We start from the raw sequence: 21,346 nt of genomic DNA on the forward strand, positions 1-21,346 counted from the left end.
ACTTCTGGAGGCAACCTGTTCCACTGATTAATTGTTCTAATTGTCAGGAAATTTCTTCTTAGTTCTAAGTTGCCTCTCTCCAGACAGTTAGGCTAGAAGACCTCCAAGGTCCCTTCCCACTCTGTTATTCTATTACTCTGAACTCTTAAAGAAACAACTGAGCACTTCACTGTCTTGTCTCCGAATCAAGCCCATTGGAAAGGAAAGGAGCTAGCAGAAAGGATGTTTCATTTCTCATGTCTTGATCAGGGGGAGTACTGGGAGCTTCACAGCTCAAAACGACATGCGCAAAAGATACATCTAGTTAGCTAAAGAAAAATGATGGCGAATAACGAGACATCCTGTCTATCCAAGAATTGTGGATGTTGAAAAAGGCAGAGGGCAGGAAAAGCCGTGGGAGGCAAAGGAGGTCTGAGCTGTTCATTGAATTTCCCTCCCCCAATTTTTATAATGCATTAATTATGGGATCTGCACTGCAAAAGAGGTGGGGCGGAACGATGTTCCCAAAATACAGAGAATAGCAACAGAGATGATAGGGAGGCTGGAGGCAAAACCCTACGATGAATGATTTTGGGAACTATGAATGCCCAGTCCCAATGAAGAAAATGAGTAAGGGTGACACAACCGAATAACAAAGTTGGAAGATACTTTGGAGCAGGGCTGTCAAACTCCAGTCCTGTGGGCAGGAGGTGTCACGCACTGGCCACACCCACATCTGGTTTAGCGAAGGAGGAAAAATTCCTGATATGTCACGTGATGCCACTGTGATGATGTAGGTTTGAAACCCTGCCTTGGACGTTTTCTACTCTAAGCCCATGTTCCTGCTCCACACTATACCAGTGATGGCTAACCTTTTCCACATTGCATGCCAAAAGGGCATGCGTGTATGCTTGCACCCATGATGCAATGCACGTGTGACTTCCCCTGCCCTCTGCGCATGCGCACGTGACCCTCCCCACAATGCACATGTCTGCGCATGCAAAAAAAAAACTTGCACACCGCATGTCTCTGCGCATCTTCCCCCGTGCATAGGTGGCAGATACCCGACAATCAGCTGGCTGGCGGGGGACGCGCGCATGCGCAGTTGGGCCCTTCCGGGCGACCTCTCATGTGCCGGCAGAAGTGGCACTTCTGGCACGCATGCCATAGGTTTGCCATCACGGCACTATACCCTTTCAGAAAACTGGTTGCCCAAGCTCTTCTTGAAAACTTCCAGTGATGGAGCACCCACAATTTATGGAGGCAAATTGTGTTAAGCCTGAATTCCCCAACGAGTGTTAAGGAAAACAAACTAAACAGAATGTGTAGCGTAGTCAGATAGGCAGACAGGTAAATGTGTGAGATAAGTTTGTATTTTAGTTAACACGCAGTAAAAAACAGATACGCTTTGTGCTATCAAAAATATAGTTTATTCCATTAGGAATTATAACATAGTCAAAATAAACGGTCCATTAGTCATGTATCATTTCAGTCAGTCCAGTTGGGGATACTTAATTTGAAAAATCCGTGTTGAACAGCCAATGTCAGTTCACTTACAATAAATCAGTTCGTATTATCTCTTCTCTCTGTTGAGAAATCAACACTCCTTTCTCTCCTCCGTTCCAGTGAAGGAAAAACGCAGTCATCAATCCATCCAGTAATTAGGGATCATTAAGCCAGAGAGAGAGAGCTGCAATTGACTTGCTTCTTTTATGGTGCTTTTACAACCACACCCTTAATTACATTCTTGTAGTTAAAGTTACACACACTTTAACCAACAAACCATGATAACTTATTTATTATTTTTTACCCAAACCAGTTAGGGTAAACAATGTTATCCCTAATGATTGTTATCCCCACTGATTAATTATTCTGTCAGGAAATTCCTCCTTCATTCTAGGTTGCTTCTCTCCTTGATTAGTTTCCATTGATTGCTTCGTGTTCTGCCTTCAGGTGTTTTGGATGCCCTCTTCTTTGTGGCAGCCCCTCAGATATTGGATCACTGCTATCATGTCACCTGTGTTAGCAGTCTCCCCATATTTGAAGGGCTGCCACAGAAAAGAAGAAGGAGTCAAGCTATTCCCCAAAGCCCCTGAAGGCAAGGCAAGAAGCAATGGATGGAAACTAATCAAGGAGAGAAGCAACCTAGAATTAAGAAGAAATTTCCTGAGAGTGAGAACAATTCATCAGTGGAACAACTTTCCTCCAGAAGTTGTGAATGCTCCAACACTGGACGTTTTTAATAACGGATTGGACAGCCATTTGTCTGAAATGGTATGGGGTTGGGCTAGAAGACCTCCAAGGTCCCTACCAACCCTGTTAATCCTGTTTTAGGCATGAAACCAGTTAAGAGACTTTGGGCCTGTCCTCCTTTCTCAACCCAGGAGACAATGCCAAACCCCTTCTGAAAATGCTGCCAAAACAATTGCACAGACCTCTCCGTATTGTCACCTGGAGCTAAACAGTTTAACACTTTTGGATTTGCACATTCTTCTGAATTACTTAGTTAATGTATGGAAATTGTCAGCTGGACAATGGAAATGGATTCTCCATGCTTTTATCACTGCCAAGAGATTAGTTCCTCCATATTTGAAAAGCTATTTTAAGGCCATAACCATTAACCCATTTTCTGCAAACCAGAATGCCCTAGAATTACTAGCTTATAAAATGGACTGGATTTGCACAGTGCATTCAGCCACAAAACCCCCTAACCTTAGTTAAAACCCAAGCAGACAAAGATTGAGGGTCTTTTGAGTGAAGTAACAATAACAATGTCATAACTACTGCTGAACTACCATACCAGCAATTGACAATCCTGAATAGGAGTCATGCCTTACACCAGGGGTGTCCAACCTTGGCAACTTTAAGACTTGTGGACTTCAACTCCCAGAATTCTAGCTGCAGTTGAGGAGTCTGGGAGTTGAAGTCCACAAGTCTTAAAGTTGCCAAGGTTGGACACCCTGCCTTACACGGTGTTGCTATGCTCATAAGACTTAGCTTTTCTCCCTTTTACAGTCTTCAGGGGCCTTCAAACTTGACAGCTTTGAGACTTGTTGGACTTCAACTCCCAGAATTCCTCCTCCAGTCATGTTCGCTCAGGAATTCTGGGAGTTGAAGTCCACAAGTCTTAAGACTTGCCAAGTTTGAAGACTCTTGTTCTGTATCTTCACTAGGTTTCCCTTAAGGTTGCTTACCTTTGGGGATCAGAGAAAGACTATGGGCCATCAAGAAGCTTACCATGGCTGATCCACTCCGTGGTCCTCGTGTTCTTGTCAGCTTCCCAAGCGTGATAAAGCCTGCCGTTGAAAGGATCTCTGATTTCCCAAGAATCTTTTCTCCTATTTTCTTGCAGTCAACGTAGAGTCTGACCCAGCCATGGCTCACCAATACGTGGACCTGCCCAACAGACAGAAACAGTTGAGTCTTTTTTCTTAATTGCAGACTAAGCAACACAAATGCAACACACCTTGGAAACCTCTGGGCCCACCTGAATTATAACCCCTGCATTCTGGAAAAAGTTGCAGCCATAAGACAGCTGCAGCATCCTGAGCTTAGATGATAAGTAAAAAGTTGAATTTCTAATTGCTTTCGTGGTGTGGAGACAATAACTTGCTCCTCAACACCAATAAGACCAAGGAGCTTATGGCGGTCTATAGAAGGAACAGATCAGGCATGCTTATCAATGGAGATTGAGTGGAGCAAGTGGCCAGTTTTAAGTTTCTGGGTGTTATCATAAAAGAGGACCTGACCTGGGGGTGCTCACGTTGCAGCACTGGTCAAAATGGCCCAGCAGAGATTATACTACCTGAGAAAACAACAACTGTATGAAAAACTTCCGGTGACCTTCTACCGCTGCATCAGAGAGAGTATCTTAACTTACTGCCCCTCTGTATGGTTTGCCAATTGCACAGGGGCAGATAGGACAGCGCTCCAGAGGGTTAACGTCATTGCCCAGAGGATCATTGGTTGTCCTCTCCCCTCTTTGGAAGAGCTTCATAGCTCCCGCTGCCTTAAGAAAGTTCAAAACATTCTCAAATGGTGTCAGTCAGCTATAGAATAGAATAGAATAGAATAGAATAGAATAGAAAGAATAGAATAGAATAGAATAGAATAGAATAGAATAGAATAGAATAGAATAGAATAGAATAGAATAGAAAATATGGAGTGGAGCGGAATGGAATAGAATAGAACAGAATAGAATGTAGAAGTCTCTCCTAATCATGACAAAATTTAGACGCTAGGCAACTGACTCATATTTATGACCGTTGCAACATCCCGGGGTTCTGTGATCAACTTTTGCAACCTTCTGTCAAGCAATCATTGGGGAAGCCAGATTGATTCATTTAACAATCCTGTTCCTAATAACTGCAGCAACTCACTTAACCATTGTGGCAAGAAATGGAGCAAAATTCAGTTAACAATCATCTCACTTAGCTACAGAAATTTTGGGTTCCATTGTAGTCGTGAGTCGAGGACCAGCTGTAAAGATCAAACTAAGTTTGAGGTGTCCCACTCGTTACATCCATCTAACTTTCAAAACTCTTCTAATATTTCCAGGCAGGAGATTCTTTCTCTTTGTTAGTTTTTTTTTTTTATTCTTCCACACATATTCTTGGATACTTGTGTGCATAAATTTATGTAGATTAGCACATAGAGACAGGAAGGAATTTATTCCTTCCTTATGATTCTGGCACACATCCCCAAATTTCAACATATGTGCCTATGAACATGCGAGGAAATGTCCTAAATAGATTTTATTTATTTTTTTAGAATCGTTATTTTGAAAAATCAAAGCAGGGAGGAGGCAGAAGAATTGGGGGGGGGGGTTGTATACTGTGCTTGTGAATATCTGTTTTTGGAGAAGGACCAGGGGTGGGCTTCAAAAAATTTAGCAATGGGTTCTCCGCCCAGTTGCTGGGTGTGGCCTAGTCGGCCTCCTGCACCATGACGGGCTGGGGGCGTTTTTGCCCTCCCCGGACTCCGGAGGCTTTTCTTGAGCCTCCGGCAGGGTAAAAACGGCCTCCCCGGGCTCTGGAGGCTCTCTGGATGCTGGAAACGGGCCCATTTCCGGCCTTCCTGAACTTCCAGAAGGCCCGTTTTTCACCCTCCCCGAGCCTCTGCGCGCACCCTGCACTTCCCCGCATCCAAAACGGGCCGCGTGGGGACTCCTGGGAGGGAAGGAAAGGGGTGGGGTGGGTAGGGCCAGCCAGGAGTGGGATTTGGGGGTTCTCCGAACTGCACAGAATCCGAACTCTCCTGAACCCCTGCGAACCCCCAGCAGCCCAGCCCTGGAAGGACCTTATGAAAGCTTCCATAGAATATCTTCTTCACTTCCTGTTGATCAAAGGTGACTTCTTCTATATCAGCGTCATGGTCACGATGGAAATACGCCAAGGATTTCTTAAGAGCTGCAGGGAGAGGGGAAAAAAAGACAACAAATAAACTGGAAAGCTTTTACAAAATTCTCTCTAGCATCCTTCCTCAACCTATATACAAGTAGTCCTCGACTTACCGCCAAAACTGAGCCCGAAATTCCTGTTGCTAAGTGAGACATTGGTTAAGTGAGTTTTTGCCTCATTTTACCACCTCTCTTGCCACAGTTGTTAAGGGAATCACTGCAGTTGTTAAGTCAGTAAGACGGTTGCTAAGTGAATCCGGTTTCCAAATTGACTTTGGTTGTCAGAAGACTACAAAAGGGGATCAACATGACCATGGTGGGAGGGGCCTACTGGAACTTTCTGTTTCCGGCTTCCGGTGGGCCTCCAGAGCCCGGGGGAGGCCATTTTCAGCCTCCCAAGGGTCCAGAGGCCTCTCCCGGGCCTCTGGGAGGACGAAAACAGACTCCACCAGCCTCTGGAGGCCCTCCGGCAGCTGGAAACAGGCCCGTTTCTGGACTTCCAGAAGGCCCATTTTTCCCGCTCCCAGAGCCTCCGCGTAGACCCTGAACTTACCTCCATTGAAAATTGGGCCATGGGGAGACTCCTGGAAGGGGAGGGGCGGGGCCAGCCGGTCGTGTGAAATACCGGTTCAGCAAACCAGCTGTAACTCTAACATCTGGTTTGCCCGAACCGGTCTGAACCGGAAGAATCCCACCCCCTGCTGCAACAGTCATAAGTGTGAAAAATGGTCGCTTTTTTCAGGGGCATTGTAGGTTGAAACGGTCACTAAATGAAGTGTTGTAAGTCAAGGACTACCTGTATGAGATGGTGAGATTTGAAGTCCAGCATTATCTGCGGACACCAGGTTGACCTCAGCATTATTGAAAGCATGAACAGCAGAGTATAAAACAAGGACAAAGGAATTCTTTACAGAAGTTTTACGGCACAACTCCCATTTGCCACTGGCCATACTGGTGGCTGACAAGAGCTGAAGTCCAATCTCTCATTGTGTCTTGATAGAAGAAATAACACCACAAAACATAGCCAAACATAATTGTGAGAAACGGAAAATCCATTTGAGAGGGGAGATCTCCCATAATGGTCCGTAGGAGTCATGCTGGTATGTGCGAACATGTCACCCACATAGGTCAACCATCCATTCTACATACTTGGCACATTTGGTTTGGCAATTCCAGGGAGAAATATGATTGCCCAATGGAAATTGGTTAAGTTCCATTCTAAGTGGTGAAATGTAGGAGAAAGAATGGTCAAATCTAGGGGTGGAGACAAAAGAGGTAAGACTAGAATCACTATGCAGCCATACACAAGCTAAATTCAACCTCACTTGAATTCAGAATAACAGAGTTGGAAGGGACTTTGCAGTTCTTCTAGTCCAGGTGTGATGCCCCGGAGTGCACCACAAATATAACAAAAACCAAAACGTAAATAAAGGTCCTTTAATGCCTTCAACTTGGCTTCACTGTTCAATTGTTCACAGTTGGAGATTAAACTATTTTCAAAATAACATTTTAAACGAAAGAAATACAGTTCAAACTCAAATTGCAGACAACAAAGCAAACACCAAAAACAAACCGCACTGAAGAAAGTTCCACGACAGACCAGGATAATTAATTACAGATTTCAGGAAGATAACCAGGTACAGTCCATTGGAAGAACGCCAACCAAGATACACTTCATCCAGGAAAAATACTCACTATCTCCAGCATTTGTTAGCATGCAGGTCCAAACTCTTATGCAGATCTCACACCTGCAACCTATGAAGAGGATCATGGCCCTCTCCTCCTGAGTAGACCATGTTTTTCCCTGATCCTGTTCTCCCTGCGTGCCTTGGATGGATAGGGGATGGGCCTGGGTCCTCCTCTGACTGCTCAGCCAGCCTCTGCCCTTCCCCAGCCTCCTCCACCACCTCTGGAGCCACACTTCCACTCCCTGTTGGCTGTTCCTCCTCTCCCTCGGAGTTAGCCTCCATCAGGGGCATGACACTAGGGGTCGCCAACCTTTTGGACGTCAGGGACCACCAAACTCATAATTTTAAATCCCGAGGACCAGAGACCTTGGGAAAATACCCAAAAAAAGTCTGCAGGAAATTTCCCCACCCCGTTTTCCTACTGATCGATCATTCTTTATTTGGGATCGCAGGATACCACATCCTCTCTGGTCCATGGAAAAATTTCTGCTGCAATTTAGGATTGAACTCACAGCCTCCAGATTATCAACACACCACTCAACACACCACTCCAACGTTAAAAAGAATTAAGGAGAACCAAACCAACTGCTTTCATCAAATCAGGTACCATCATGATACGATTGGAAAGGACATTCCACAACTTCGAGATCTTAAGGGCTTCATTTCAAGGAGCAAGGGAATCCTCTCCCAGAAGGTTATATCTCTACTTACGATCAAGAATGATGCTGAGAAGCGGCTGGAAGTCCTCATCTGTTATCTGCCAGATAGAAAAGGCCTCTCGGGGACTTTCTGGTAGAAGGCGGAGTAGAAAAGTGAGGGTGTATTCAGCTGGAAGTCCAAAAGGTAACACCTCACTGGGGAAACAACATAGAGATTCCTCTGTGAAATATCTTATGGTGAGGATCACAAGGTCAGGGTTATAAAAAGTACAACAACTTGCCTTAAATCAATGTTATATATATATAGTCACTAATGTCATTTAGTCCAACCATCTGCTCATTTCAAGATCCAGTAGAACATCTCTGACACAGGACTATCCTGCTCCCATCTGAAGAACCTATCAGTGTCTCCCAATGTATGGCCTCCATAGGCAACTATTTGTACTTGGACAAAAGACAGTGGGGTTAAGTGCCAGAATCCTGACATTGGGTATGTGCCGACATGTTGCTCCCAATAAATAACTGGATTTCTTTTGAAACTTGGCTCAATGCTCATGGCTTAATTAGGGCATCAATCAGAATCCTGACAATAATCATTTTTGCCAAATTCTACAAGCAAAGTCAACAAGGAAGCCAGATCCAGTTAACAATCAGTGATTCACTTAGCAACCATGGGAAGAAAGGTCGTAAAATGGGGCAAAACTCACTTAACAACTCTCTAGCTTAGCAAAGGAAAATTTGGGCTCAGTTGTGGCTAAGGACTAACTGTAATGCAGCTAAGGACAAGGGAGTTTGCTATCAAGAACTTTCTTAACATAGTTTTTGCTAGTTTTTACTTAATATAAATTTATTGGTGTCAATAAACCGAAAAGTAGGATATAATCCGAACTTCACCTCAAATGTTACTTGACTAAGGACGAAATGCAATAAATATCTTCTTTGATGTCTTATTTTAATAATTGATCTGAAAGTTGGTCTGCCGTAGCAATTTAAATTTTGCTCCTCTATGCTAGCTGGCATGAAAAATAATACCATTTGAAAGTGTATGACAGCTGGTACATTTGATAGCTGGTGCAGTCTTGTGGTTAAGAAATGGAGCTATGAAACAGTCCCTTGATTGAATTTCACCCCTTCCATCCTCATACCCAATTTTAGTCAAGACATTCTGATGGATTTAGGTAATATAAGATTAATGATAATGTTCTATACTACAGGATTATTATGAGGGTTCTGAGAGAGAATGTGTGATGGGAGCAGATGCAAAAAAAAATAAGCTCCTAACAGGTTGAGGAAAAAAAATAATGAATTGCCAAAACAACACTTGAATGAAAATGTCAGAGGCAAATTCAACTTACAACCATTTCGTTTAGTGGCTGTTCAAAGTTACAGTGGCACTGAAAAAAGTGACTTATGATCATGTATCCATTGTCATGTACAGGGGTGGGATTCTACCAGTTTGCACCTTTTTGCTAGAACCGGTTGTTAACATTCTAAGCAGTTCAGAGAACCGGTTGTTAGAAGAAATTACTGGCCTAATCCTGTAAGGAAGGCAGGAAGGAAACATTCTGGTGTTGCTTACAGAAACTGCCTCTCCGTTAACCTTTATTACATGCTTGGCAGGACTAGACTTCCTGTCTCAGGAACCTCTCTGGAGTTTTTTCCCCTCCTTTGCTGGTACTTTGCTTGTGTGGAGTGACCATTCAAAGTTACAATGGCACTGAAAAAAGTGACTTATGACCATTTTTCACACTTACAACTGTTGCAGCATCCCCACAGTCATGAGAGGCCAGGCGAGGAGATGCGTGCCTCGATGTGAGTGATGTTGAGTTGGCCACGCCCAGGCAGTCACATGACCACCAAGCCATGCCCACTAACTAAGCCACGCCCACAGAACCAGTTGTTAAAAAAATTGAATCCCACCCCTGGTCATGTAATCAAAATTTGGATGCTTGGTGTGTACTTATAACAGCTGCACTGTCCTGGGGTAATCACCATTTGTAACCTTCCTAGCTGGCTTCCAACAAGCAAACTCAATGACAAAGGACTGTTAGTTTTTGATCAGTCAAGCAAACACTGCATATTCTTGCTTTGGTCCATGTTGATTGCTCCTTTTTAATGACCAGATAATCATAAATTAAAGAGATGATCTTCAGGATTATTTTTCTCTTTGGAACAACAATCAAATATCATTAAAACTCAGCTGAGGAGGTTTTCCTATTTGTTTTGTTTTAAACTTCCATAAGTTCTGGCTGTAAGAAGAAACTACTCTGAATCTCTGAGCATTTTCACAAAGGGCACCTGGGGGAATCTCACAAATTCAATATGAAGAAGCTTAGCTTCTTTCAACAAGATTACAATTATCCTTATGTTTCAGCAATTAAACTTAAAAAGGAAGTTACAACTGCTTTGCAATAAGCCAGACTGTTTCAATTTGCTAAGTTGTTAGCTATAATAGAATCAAGTGGCATATATGCTGAAATCATTATGAAGCTCAGATTACAAAGAGGACCGAGGAGCATTTCAACACACAAAGTCATATTCCCAATTAGAGGAAATCTACCTATCTGCTATGCAACATGAAGAAACCATATGCATTAGAGAGACTTGTAATTATGCAGCAGAATGTTTAGAATTAGAATAAGAAAATCATATGGATTAGAAAGACATAATTAAAGTGAAGTATGAAGGATGGATGGATGATGAAAGGTAGATGAATTATGAAGATAAATGGATGGATCAATCGACCAATGGATGGATGGATGATGAAAATGGATGGATGGATGAAGGAAAGGAGGGCTGCATGGCTGCAACTATGTGATTGAAGCTCCGCCCTCTCTCTTTAAAGGCATGTATTATGTGCACTATGTTACTATGCTTTAAAGTAGGTTGTGCAATTTGCTTGCAACCATGGGCTGCATTTTGTTGTTGTTACTGTTGTTGTTGTTGTTGTTGTTTTATTTGTTGCTTTTTCAATGGCATCAATTTTTTGGTGTTCTGGCCTGTATCACGGACCAAATGGGACATTGATTGTTCTGGATAAGGGCTGTCCAGTCTCTTTCTGAAAACTTCCAGTGATGGAACTCCCACAACTTCCAGAAATAAGCCATTCCACTGATTAATTGTTCTAACTGTCAGGAAATTTCTCTTTAGTTCTAGGTCTCCCCTTGATTAGTTTCCATCTATTGCTTCTTGTCCTACCCTAAGGTGCTGTGGAGAATAGACTGGTTCCCTCTTCTCTGTGAGAGCCCCTCAAGTACTGCTATCATATCACCCCTAGATTTTGTTTATTAGACTAGGCATATCTAGTTCCTTCAATCATTCATGATAGGGTTTAGCCTCTAACCCCCAATCATCTTTGTTGCTCTTCTCTGATACCATATCTATCTATCTATCTATCTATCTATCTGTCTGTCTGTCTGTCTGTCTGTCTGTCTGTCTGTCTGTCTGTCTGTCTGTCTGTCTGTCTGCCTGCCTGCCTGCCTGCCTATCTATCTATCTATCTATCTATCTATCTATCTATCTATCTATCTATCTATCTATCTATCCATCCATCCATCCATCCATCCATCCATCCATCTTGTTGACTCAGCCTTCCATCCTTCCAATATTAATAAAATGAGGACCCCGATTGTTGGAGGCAAAATGCTGATTGTGTAAAACCACTTAGGGAGGGCTATAAAGCACTGTGAAATGGTATATAAGTCTAAGTGTTTATCCATCCATCCATCCATCCATCAATCCATTGAACTATGGTTGAACTGTAGCTTCTAAAAAGCAAGATCTAAAAAGCAAAATTGTAACAATTTAAGTGTAACAATTTAAGAAAATTATACCCATCATTGGTATAATTTTGGAATTATACAATGCTGCAATTGTCCTCTCTTTGGATGCTTAACCATAACATTAGTTTACTTTACTTTACTTTACTGTCATTGCACCTCATACAATGAAATTAAATACCATCTTCAGTGTACATTATGACTATGAAAATAAACACAAACACACATCCTTCACATTCTATACATTGAATTGAAAACCCCTGATATTGCATTAATGGTGCACTATTAGAGTTACTACACAGTAGAATTCAAAAGAGTTACTGCCCTGGGATAGAAGCTGACCTCTAGAAGTTGTCACTGTTTCCAACAAAACAGCAAAATTAATATTGGGCCAATGGGCTCCAACCTTCACCATTTTGAATGGTGTATTGTGGCCCACACATAGAGGAAGCGGGTGGGGAGTTGCAATTCTGCTTTTATCAATTGGATTTCCTTTGTCCCTCTTGTAAGTGCTGCTGATCCTTGATGGCACAATGAACAGAGGTCATGAATATACATATGAAATGCCTGCAGTTCCCTTAATCTGAACGTCTCTAAAAAGGCTGCTCGGATTTTCAGTTTCCTTTCCCATCCTAAGGGAAAGTTGCAAACTGTATGAGAAGTGAAGAAAGCATATTGGCAGGCCTCAGGGCTCTCAATTTTTTTTTTTAATATTATCATTTTATAGAATTTAATAAGCGTGCAGGGGAATAATGCTATTTCCCCACCCCAAGGAGGGTCAAAATGGCAAAAGGTCTTCTGAAGAATGTTGACTGAATATTAGAATAGTAATCCATGTGAGGGTTCTTAAGTGTTCACATTGGCTGCCTGTCACCTTTGATTCATGCTGCAGAAGACTTGAGTAAGGATTGCCCAGAACATTATTTGAGATCCTTGTAGTCCAAGATCATAACTTTATCATCATCAAAGTTGGAGGACCATTAGAAGAATCTCTATGTCCCCACCATTAAAGGCCTGATACTCTAAAGTCAATCAGGGGCTCTGGATCCTTCTCCATATAGTGAAAATGGTCACTATATGGATTGCAGCTGCATATCAAAACATTGAGCTGTTCTGGAATGTTGATGAAAGAACATCCTTCTATTGTCTTAATACAGGGGTCTTCAAACTTGACATCTTTAAGACTTGTGGACTCCAACTCCCAGAATTCCTTCTCCTGTCATGTTAGCTGAGGAATTCTGGGAGTTGAAGTCCACAAATCTTAAACTTGCCAAGTTTGAAGACCTATGTCGTAATACAGTAAAGAGACCGTCAAGCAATGGGACTCATTTGGAACTATCCAAGGTCCTGTTTGGGGTGTCTTTGGTGCTCTCTGAGCTTGGTTGTTTTCTCGCAGAAGTTTCATTACCAAATGAAATACTGATTATGTTTCTTAGTATAGTAATGAAATATCTGTAAGAAAATAACCAAGCTCAGAGAGCACCAAGGACCCCACAGTTCAACCCTGAGCTGCAAATATTCTCTTCTGTTTCCTATTGTGTGTTGCTTGGTCTTGTGCTGTCCTCAAGTTTCATTGTGGATATGTTGGGACAACCCAGCTTGTTGGGTTAACACAATACTGTGAATTTTGTCAACACCTCACCCCAATGGATTAATTTGATAAGCACACGCGATAATGCAAGTACATAGTATAATGCCTACAGAAAGCTAATTCATTTGCAGTCAAACTTCCTTAATTATTTTCTCTTTTTACCTTGTTTTCCGGGTTAGTTGGATATCTCTGTAGAGAGTGTAGGTGTGAGTTCCTAAGAAGATGTAAGGTTCCATAGCAACCCCCTTGATGGAGGCATAATCCTTGCCCATCAATCCAAAAGCCTCCATCATGTCAAAACCTGTGAAAAGTAGACCATATTGATCATGTAAACGTGTAATTCCTAATCTCATGAACTTTAAGATGTGTGGACTTCAACTCCCAGAATTCCCCAGCAAGCATGTAATGGTTCTTCAAATTTGGCAAGTGTAAGACTTGTGGACTTCAACTCCCAGAATTCCTGAGCTAACAGGACTGGAGGAGGAATTCTGGGAGTTGAAGTCCACAAGTCTTAAAGTTGTCAAGTTTGAAGGCCCGTGATGTAATGAAAGGAACAGGTTTTCCATGCTTGCTCAACTCTAAGGTGTTATCAATAGGATAAATAATGACAGCCTCATGAGTATGGACATTCCTATTTCAATGCTCTTCCTTGTTTCCCTGACATTCTATCTAAACATTAAAAATGATTTATACCAGTGTTTCTCAACCATAATGACAGGATAACATAGTTGAAAGGGAACTTGGAGGTCTTCCAGTCCAACCCCTTGTTCAAGCAGGAAATCCTATACCAATTCACACAAATCATTGTCCAATCTCTTCTTTAAAACATTCAGTGTCAGGGCACCCACAACTTCTGGAGGCAAGTTCTTCCACTAGTTGATTGTTCTCACTGTCGGGTAATTCCTCCTTAATTCTAGGTTGGATCTCTCCTTGATTAGCTTCCATCTACTAATCCTATTTTCTACATCATACTTTCAGGTGCTTTGCAGAATAGGTTGACTCCCTCTTCTTTTTGGCAATCTCTTAGATATTGGAAGACTGCTATCAGCCATTCTCATTGTACACATGTTGTACTCTGACAATAAAAGTAATAAAAATCATATCTCCTCTAGTCCTTCTTTTCATTAGACTAGACATGCCCAATTCCTGCAATTGTTCTTCATATGTTTTAGCCCCCAGTCCTCTAATAATCTTTATTGCTCTTCTCTGCACTCTTTCTAGAATCTCAGCATTTTTTCTTGTATTGGGGTAACCAAAGTTGGATGCACTATTCTGAGTGTTCCAAGACATTATAAAGGGATATTAACCCTTCATGTGATCTTGATTCTATCCCTCTCTTAATGCTGCCTAGAACTACATTGGTTTCTTTGGCAGCTGCAACATACTGGTGGCTCATATTTAAGTGGTTGTCCATGATAATTCCTAGATCCTACTTGCAGGTACTACTATTGAGTCAGGTACCACCTAAACACTGGCAACTTTAGGATGTCTGACTTTAACTCCCAGCATGCTTGCTGGGGAATTCTGGGACTTGAAGTCCAGACATCGTAAGGTTACTAAAGTTGAGAAACACTAGTGTAAATATTGCAAAGGCAGTTGGGGGAGGGATTTTAGAAGGTTGTTGTGAGAAGTAAGAATTATTCCTGTAAAAGACAGAGCAATGGTAACACCATAATTAACCCTTATGTAACCTAAGAAACCCTAATGAAATATTAAGTAAGACATTGTGCAAGAATGTTCTCTGTAGTACAAAAACCAGACTATAAATGTTTTGCACATTCTGGCCAGACAGATAGCTGGCAGGTCAAGGAAAGATTGCTGGTCAAGTTGTCATGTTAAAATTAATAGTGTTGACAATAGTCGGACGTGCCAAGGGGATGGAGATTACTGGAAATGAGTAAATTGATGGGATGGAGGTGCCAGGAAGAGGAAGGAATCCACCCAGAAAACAACCAATGAAGATAAGAGGTAGTAACCAAGGCTGGAGTATTGAAACTGTATTTAACCATCATTTATTCCTATGGAAGATGTCTTCTGTACCTCCACCTATACGAGCACAAAAGTCCTGCCTTTGCAAATGCTTATAATAAAGAAGCTCTTTATATTGTTTAGAACAGGGGTCCCCAACCACCGGTCCGCGGACCGGTGCCGGTCCGCGAACAAGTCCTACCGGGCCGCTGGTTGCTGAGCGCCGCCATCTTTTTTGATGAAAAAGTGCTTCGGTGAGCTTTTCCGGGTAGAAAGCCATTTCTACCGGAAAAGCTCACGGCGAGCATGCGCCGCTATCTTTTTTGATGAAAAGTGCTTCCGGTGAGGTCACCGGAAGCACTTTTTCATCAAAAAGATGGCGGCACCCAGCTGATGCCGGTGCCGGGCCGCGGCGCCCAGCTGATGCCGGTACCGGGCGCGGCATAAAAAAGGTTGGGGATCACTGGTTTAGAAGTCTCCTGGTAATTTCACACTTAAAGGGTTAAATACCACAGTTGTACCCATATTCCTAGATGAGACAGATATCTACTGCTTCATCTGATAACCCTTTAAAGAGCCATTGACAAAGCAGACCCTTGAGCCTTCAGCTAGTTCAGTCTGGATTTTTCTGACACTACAGATAAAAAGCAAACTGTCTCATTTGCACGAAAAGTAGCATTTCTCAGGAAAGAAAAAAGAACAAGTCTGCACACACAGAGATTAGCTGTGGATCTGCAGATCATCCTAGAGTCCTTAGCAAAATGCACAGGTTCGCATTCAGGAGACTGTGCGTGAGTCAGCCATAAACTTCCTTGCCATTAAATTGCATCAGATCACACACTGCAATGAACAAGGTTGGTTGCCTGCTGCCCCATTTTTACACACCATCTGCCTCCTTCTCTTTTTAAATTGTTAAGCAGGGTTGACTTTGGTGAATACATATTCTTCAGGAGGAGGAGGAGGAGGAGGAGGGGATGGAGACGGAGAGGGGGGGAGGAAAAAGAAGGAGAGAAAGAAAGAAAATAAATTGAATACATATTCTTCCACAAAAGGAGAAGGAAAGGAGAACAGAAGGAGGAGGAAAGGAAAAGGTGAAGGGAAGGAAAAGGAGAAGAAGGAGAGGGAAGGGAAGAGAGAGAGGAAGGAAGGAAATAAAACAGAAAAAAGAATAGAAAGGGAAAGGAAAGGAAAGGAAAGGAAAGGAAAGGAAAGGAAAGGAAAGGAAAGGAAAGGAAAGGAAAGGGGGAAAAGAAAATGAATACATATCTTCCATAAAAGGAGAAGGAAAGGGGAAGGGGAAGGAGAAGAAGGAGAGGGAAGGGAAGGGAAGGGAGAGAGGAAGGAAGGAAATAAAAGAGAAAAGAGAGAAAAGAAAAGAATAGAAAAGAGAAGAAAAGGAAAGGAAAGGAAATGAATACATATTCTTCCATAAAGGAGAAGGAGAAGGAAAGGAGAAGGAGAAGAAGGAGAGGGAAGGGAAGGGAAGGGAGAGAGGAAGGAAGGAAATAAAAGAGAGAAAAGAGAAAAGAGAGGAAAATAATAGGAAAGGAAAGGAAAGGAAAGGAATACACATTCTTCCATAAAAGGAGAAGGGGAAGGAGAGGGAAGGGAAGGGAAGGGAGAGAAAGGAAATAAAAGAGAAAAGAGAAGAGAGAAGAAAAGAAAAGAACAGAAAAGGGAAGAAAAAGAAAGGAAAGAAAATGAATACATATTATTTCATAAAAGGAGAAGGAAAGGAGAAGGAGAAGAAGGAGAGGGAAGGGAAGGGGAGAGAGGAAGGAAGGAAATAAAAGAGAAGAGAGGAGAGAAGAATAGAAAAGAGAAGGAAAGGAAAGGAAAAGAAAAGAAAATGCATTTTTGAACCAGGAAATATCTCTAACAGATGAGTCAGTTTGTGAAGCCTTCAATGCAACCAGACTTTGCTATCAATAAATCCGCCCCTCATTTTGTCTTCTCCTTTGTTTGTCTATCTGAATTTATGGAAAAGCCGAAGCTGAGGATGAGCCAGGAACAATCGTGAAACAGGCATGTTTAAAAACATTTCAATTATCATTTTTTCATCTCCCAGCTTGATCTCCATAGCTTCATTTCTGATGATTATCTTGAAGGCCGAAGCCAATCGAAGGAGGGTTGTCCTGGTTTGATGAATTCAAATACTGGCTGAATTCAGTTTAGTAAAGTCCCCAGCCATGCAACCTCCTCATTTAAATTTCATTTGAACCGAATTATTATAAAAGCATGCAAAAAATAAGTGAGGCACCGCAATGTGGAAAAGATGGCTGGGGTAATACAGGTAAGTCCTCGACTTATGACCACAATTGAGCCCAACATTTCTGTTGTTAAGTGAGACCTTTGACTTTTCTTGCCACAGTTGTTAAGTGAATCACTGCAGTCAATAAACTAGTAACCTGGTTGTTAAGTGAATAGGCTTCCCCATTGACTTTGCTTGTCAAAAGGCTGCAAAACATGACCCCATGACCTTGGGACACAGCAACGGTCATAAGTATGAACCAGTTTCCAAGCACCTGGATTTTGATCACGTGATCACGGGGATGCTACCAACTGTGAAAAAATGGTCAAAAATTACTTTTTTCAGTGCCGTTCACTGATACGGCACTAAGTGAACTGTTGTAAGTCAAGGTCTACTTATAGTTGCAACGGGAAGTGCTGGATGACTTTCTGGGTTTTCTTTCCATTTGAAGGAAAATAAAAGATAAAGGCATATTCACTGGAGTAATGTTTCTGTTCGATTTCCTGGTAGGTCGACATACTCAATGAGAGGTCAGTGCAGCGACTGCATCAAGTATTTTTAACCAGATATTTTGGTGCAATCGAAGAGTTTTAAGGAGGGAAAACAATTCTTCCAGGAATCTTCAGAGTAGTGCTGGAAGCTCTAATTATCTGTGACATTTTTGTAAAAAAAAGTAAAAAAGACTTCTTATAAAGAAGCTTAGGAGATAGTACCATCAGGAAGTGGATGAAGCCCACTGAGACCAAGAGTAGCAGGTCTGTAAGTCTTTGTCCCAACTCGGAGGTAGCCCTTAGGCTTAAAAGCCGCTTCACAGTACTTTGCAGGCCTCTCTAAGAGGTTTACAGAGTCGGCGTATTGCCCCCCCGACAATTTTGGGTCCTCATTTTACCCACCTCGGAAGGATGAAAGGAGTGGTGGGATTCAAATTGTTTTACCACCGATTCAGTGGGCGTAGCTTGGTGGGCATGCTTTGCCTAAGGCCAGCACGCAGCTTTCCCCACACCAGCTGAGGCCTACAGCGCCAATCAGCTGACAGGATAAAGAAGAGAAAAGCACAGGGGCGGGTGGAAGGGCCGATCCTGCGCTTTTCTCTTCTTTGTCAGCTGATTGTCGGAGGATTTTTTTTCCTCTCTCAGCTGATCGTCGGCTTTTTTTACTACTGGTTCGGCTGAACCAGTCCAAACCACCACTGGGTGAAAGGCTGAGTCAACCTTGAGCCAGTCAGGATCGAACTCCTGGCTGTGGTCAGAATTATCCTGCAATTTTAAGCTCTGTGCCACTACAGCTGTAGGTAGCAATAGCAAGCTACATTTGCTTAGAGGTAGTCCTTGACATACGACCGCAACTGAGCCCAACACTTCCACTGCTAAGCAAGGCAGGTGTTACATCAGATTTGCCTCACTTTACCCCATCTTTTTCCCCACCGTTGTGAAACAAATCGCTGCACTAAATTAGGAAGGAGCCAGGGTGACACAATGGTTAGAATACAGTATTGCAGGCTAACTCTGCCCACAGTCAGGAGTTCGATTCTGACCGGCTCAAAGGTTGACTCAGCCTCCCATCCTTCCGAGGTTGGTAAAATGAGGATCCAGATTGTTGGGGGCAATAGGCTGACTCTGTAAACCCACTGAGAGAGAGCTGTAAATCTATGTGAAGTGGCACACAAGTCTAAGCGCTATTGCTGTCGCTATGTTGGGTATCATGTGACCCGAAGGACTGTCATTTGTCAATCACCATCTTATCTATCCTTGTGGTTTCCTTCATAAAACACACGAGTGGTTTACCATTGTCTCCTACACAGGATGAAAGGATGTTTTTTCAATATCACTAAAGAGATCTCCCATTTTCAGCATCTTCATACGTTGCTGTTGCTCTATATATTTATTTATCTATTTGATTTTTTTTTTATTCATAAGTAATTCAAACATACCTAATATTTCTTCTTCCTCCTGTTTTCCCCATAATAGCAACCCTGAGGTGGATTGGGCTGAGAGAGAGGGACTGGTTCAAAGTCACCCAGCTGGCATTCATGCCTAAGGCAGGACTACAACTCACAGTCACCTGGTGATTGACCCGAAGTCACCCAGATGGCTTTCATGGCTAAGGGAGGATTAGAACTCATAATCTCCTGGTTTCTAGGCCAGCATATTAATCAGTATATACACCAAACTCTCTGCTTACTTTAGCTGGGCTAACCTTCATGCATTGGGCCACCCTGCCAAAATTATAAACGGTACTCTCAGTATACACTTTATGATTTATTGATTTGTCAATTTTTTTAAACCTTTTGCCCTTAGCTCATCCCTTCCAGAAACACACTCACCACACACACACACACACACACACACACACACACACACACACACACTCATGCATACACACAAACGTAAGGCAACATGGAAAGATTTTGGGTTGAAGAATAAAAATGGCTTTGGATACATTAAGCCTCCTCCACTTTTAAAACAATGTTTGCTTGCTACATTGCTAACATGGTCTACTTATTGAGACACTTTATTAACTAAGGATGCTGTCTTTGGTGTTTTAATACCAAATTTATTCTTCTTTGTAATCAAAGAACAAGCTGCAAGGCCTACCTTGTATGGGGCCATCCGTAGAGCGAAGTGAAGGGCAGCCTGCAGAAGGACAGAGAATAGGAAAGGATGAAGAGGCAGGAAAACAATCAACAGATATTTGAAATTTGCGGAGAAAATGTTGTGTAATAAATGCATCTTATCATTATGGAACAATGTTATTTATTTTGGAAATGAAACATCTGCAAGAAAACCACCAAGCTAAGAAAGCACCAAGGACCCCACAGTTCAGCCCTGAGTTACAAAGATTTTCTTGCACCTGTGGGAAGAATGTATACATTTATATATTAGAAGTATTGTGTAGGGAATCATAGGTTAACTAACTCAAGTCTCCAACAAAGTTACGGATTAACAGCCTCCGAAATCCTTTAAACTTACAGCAAAAATAAGAAATAATTAAATGTTTATTACAAATTTTAAACACACCCAAGCAAATGCACAAAACTCAATTAACACAATGTAGACATTGCTCACAGTTCAAATGAAGAGACTCAATCCACATCAACTGCTTCTCCAAGTCTACACATACAGACATACACGCCCTTCACGTGTCACCCTAGAACAAGCACGCACACATTTCCACACCCCTCAAGACCCACACCAAGTACAAGCTCCCCTATAAAACAGCCCTTTTGTACCTCATTTTCGCTGGGCAAGCCACGGGCAAGCCTCTTTGTTTTGGGGGAATAAATAAATGTCCTTTTCTCAAAGCTGTCTGGATTTCATTTTGATTTGTTTTCACACAACCCCAGCTTGAGTTTGAATTCCCAATTATTCTTCTGACATATCTAGCTCTACTTACCTCTACTGCAAACTTTATCTATCTCTGAGGCAGTGTTTCTCAACCTCAGAACTCATGGGTGGACTTCAACTCCCGGAATGCCCCAGTCAATATGTTGAGGAGAAAAGAAGGAGGCGTCTAATCTTGCTATTTTGCTGCTATTACTTAGGTTCCTCATAGAGGTTCCTCCATTCCACCTTCTTTGTTTGTCAACCTTTTCTGATTTTTTTTTTTTTTTGAGGAGGGGCAATTACAGCTGCTACAGCAAACATTACATTGTTTAGTTTCCTGACTGTTCATTTCCTATTTCTAATTGCCTTGGTGTTTATTAGATTCCCCATTGCAAATTATGGTTTTTACTATAGTCAAATCTTTGTTTAACCCACAAAGAAATTCTAGCCACTACAAAGACTCCATGAGTAATTGTCCTGATGTATTCTATTAATTATCAAGGCAAAGAAGAAAAAACAGTTTCCTTTTATTTGTTTCAACATCAAATCTACTGTGGGAAATAAATGAGTAGTTTAGTGTAAAAACACAACCGTTTCAACTTGTCCCTGTAATGGGACCCTCCTTGCCTTCCATTTTTTAATTCATCCGTTGTAGGACAGAAAACTTTTTACCAACCAGACATTAGAAAGGAAGAGTTAAAGGTGCTTTG

The 21,346-nt window shown here is 42.1% G+C and overlaps 1 protein-coding gene across 1 annotated transcript in view; it reads right to left on the reverse strand.

Annotated features, from left to right (window-relative positions):
- COL20A1 (collagen type XX alpha 1 chain) overlaps window positions 1-21,346 on the reverse strand; it is a 198,119-nt gene that overhangs the window by 69,947 nt on the left and 106,826 nt on the right. Inside the window, exons 22-26 of the mRNA XM_087959166.1 lie at window positions 19,908-19,946; window positions 13,257-13,395; window positions 7,777-7,919; window positions 5,278-5,387; window positions 3,217-3,375 (exon numbers count right to left, since the gene is read on the reverse strand). Coding sequence (XP_087815292.1) covers window positions 3,217-3,375; window positions 5,278-5,387; window positions 7,777-7,919; window positions 13,257-13,395; window positions 19,908-19,946 — 590 coding nt within the window. The remainder of the gene's footprint in view (window positions 1-3,216; window positions 3,376-5,277; window positions 5,388-7,776; window positions 7,920-13,256; window positions 13,396-19,907; window positions 19,947-21,346) is intronic.

Source organism: Notechis scutatus, chromosome 3 (genome assembly GCF_049901735.1).
Source record: "Notechis scutatus isolate UNSWTSFEM ecotype Mainland chromosome 3, rNotScu1.2, whole genome shotgun sequence".
NCBI lineage: Eukaryota > Metazoa > Chordata > Lepidosauria > Squamata > Elapidae > Notechis > Notechis scutatus.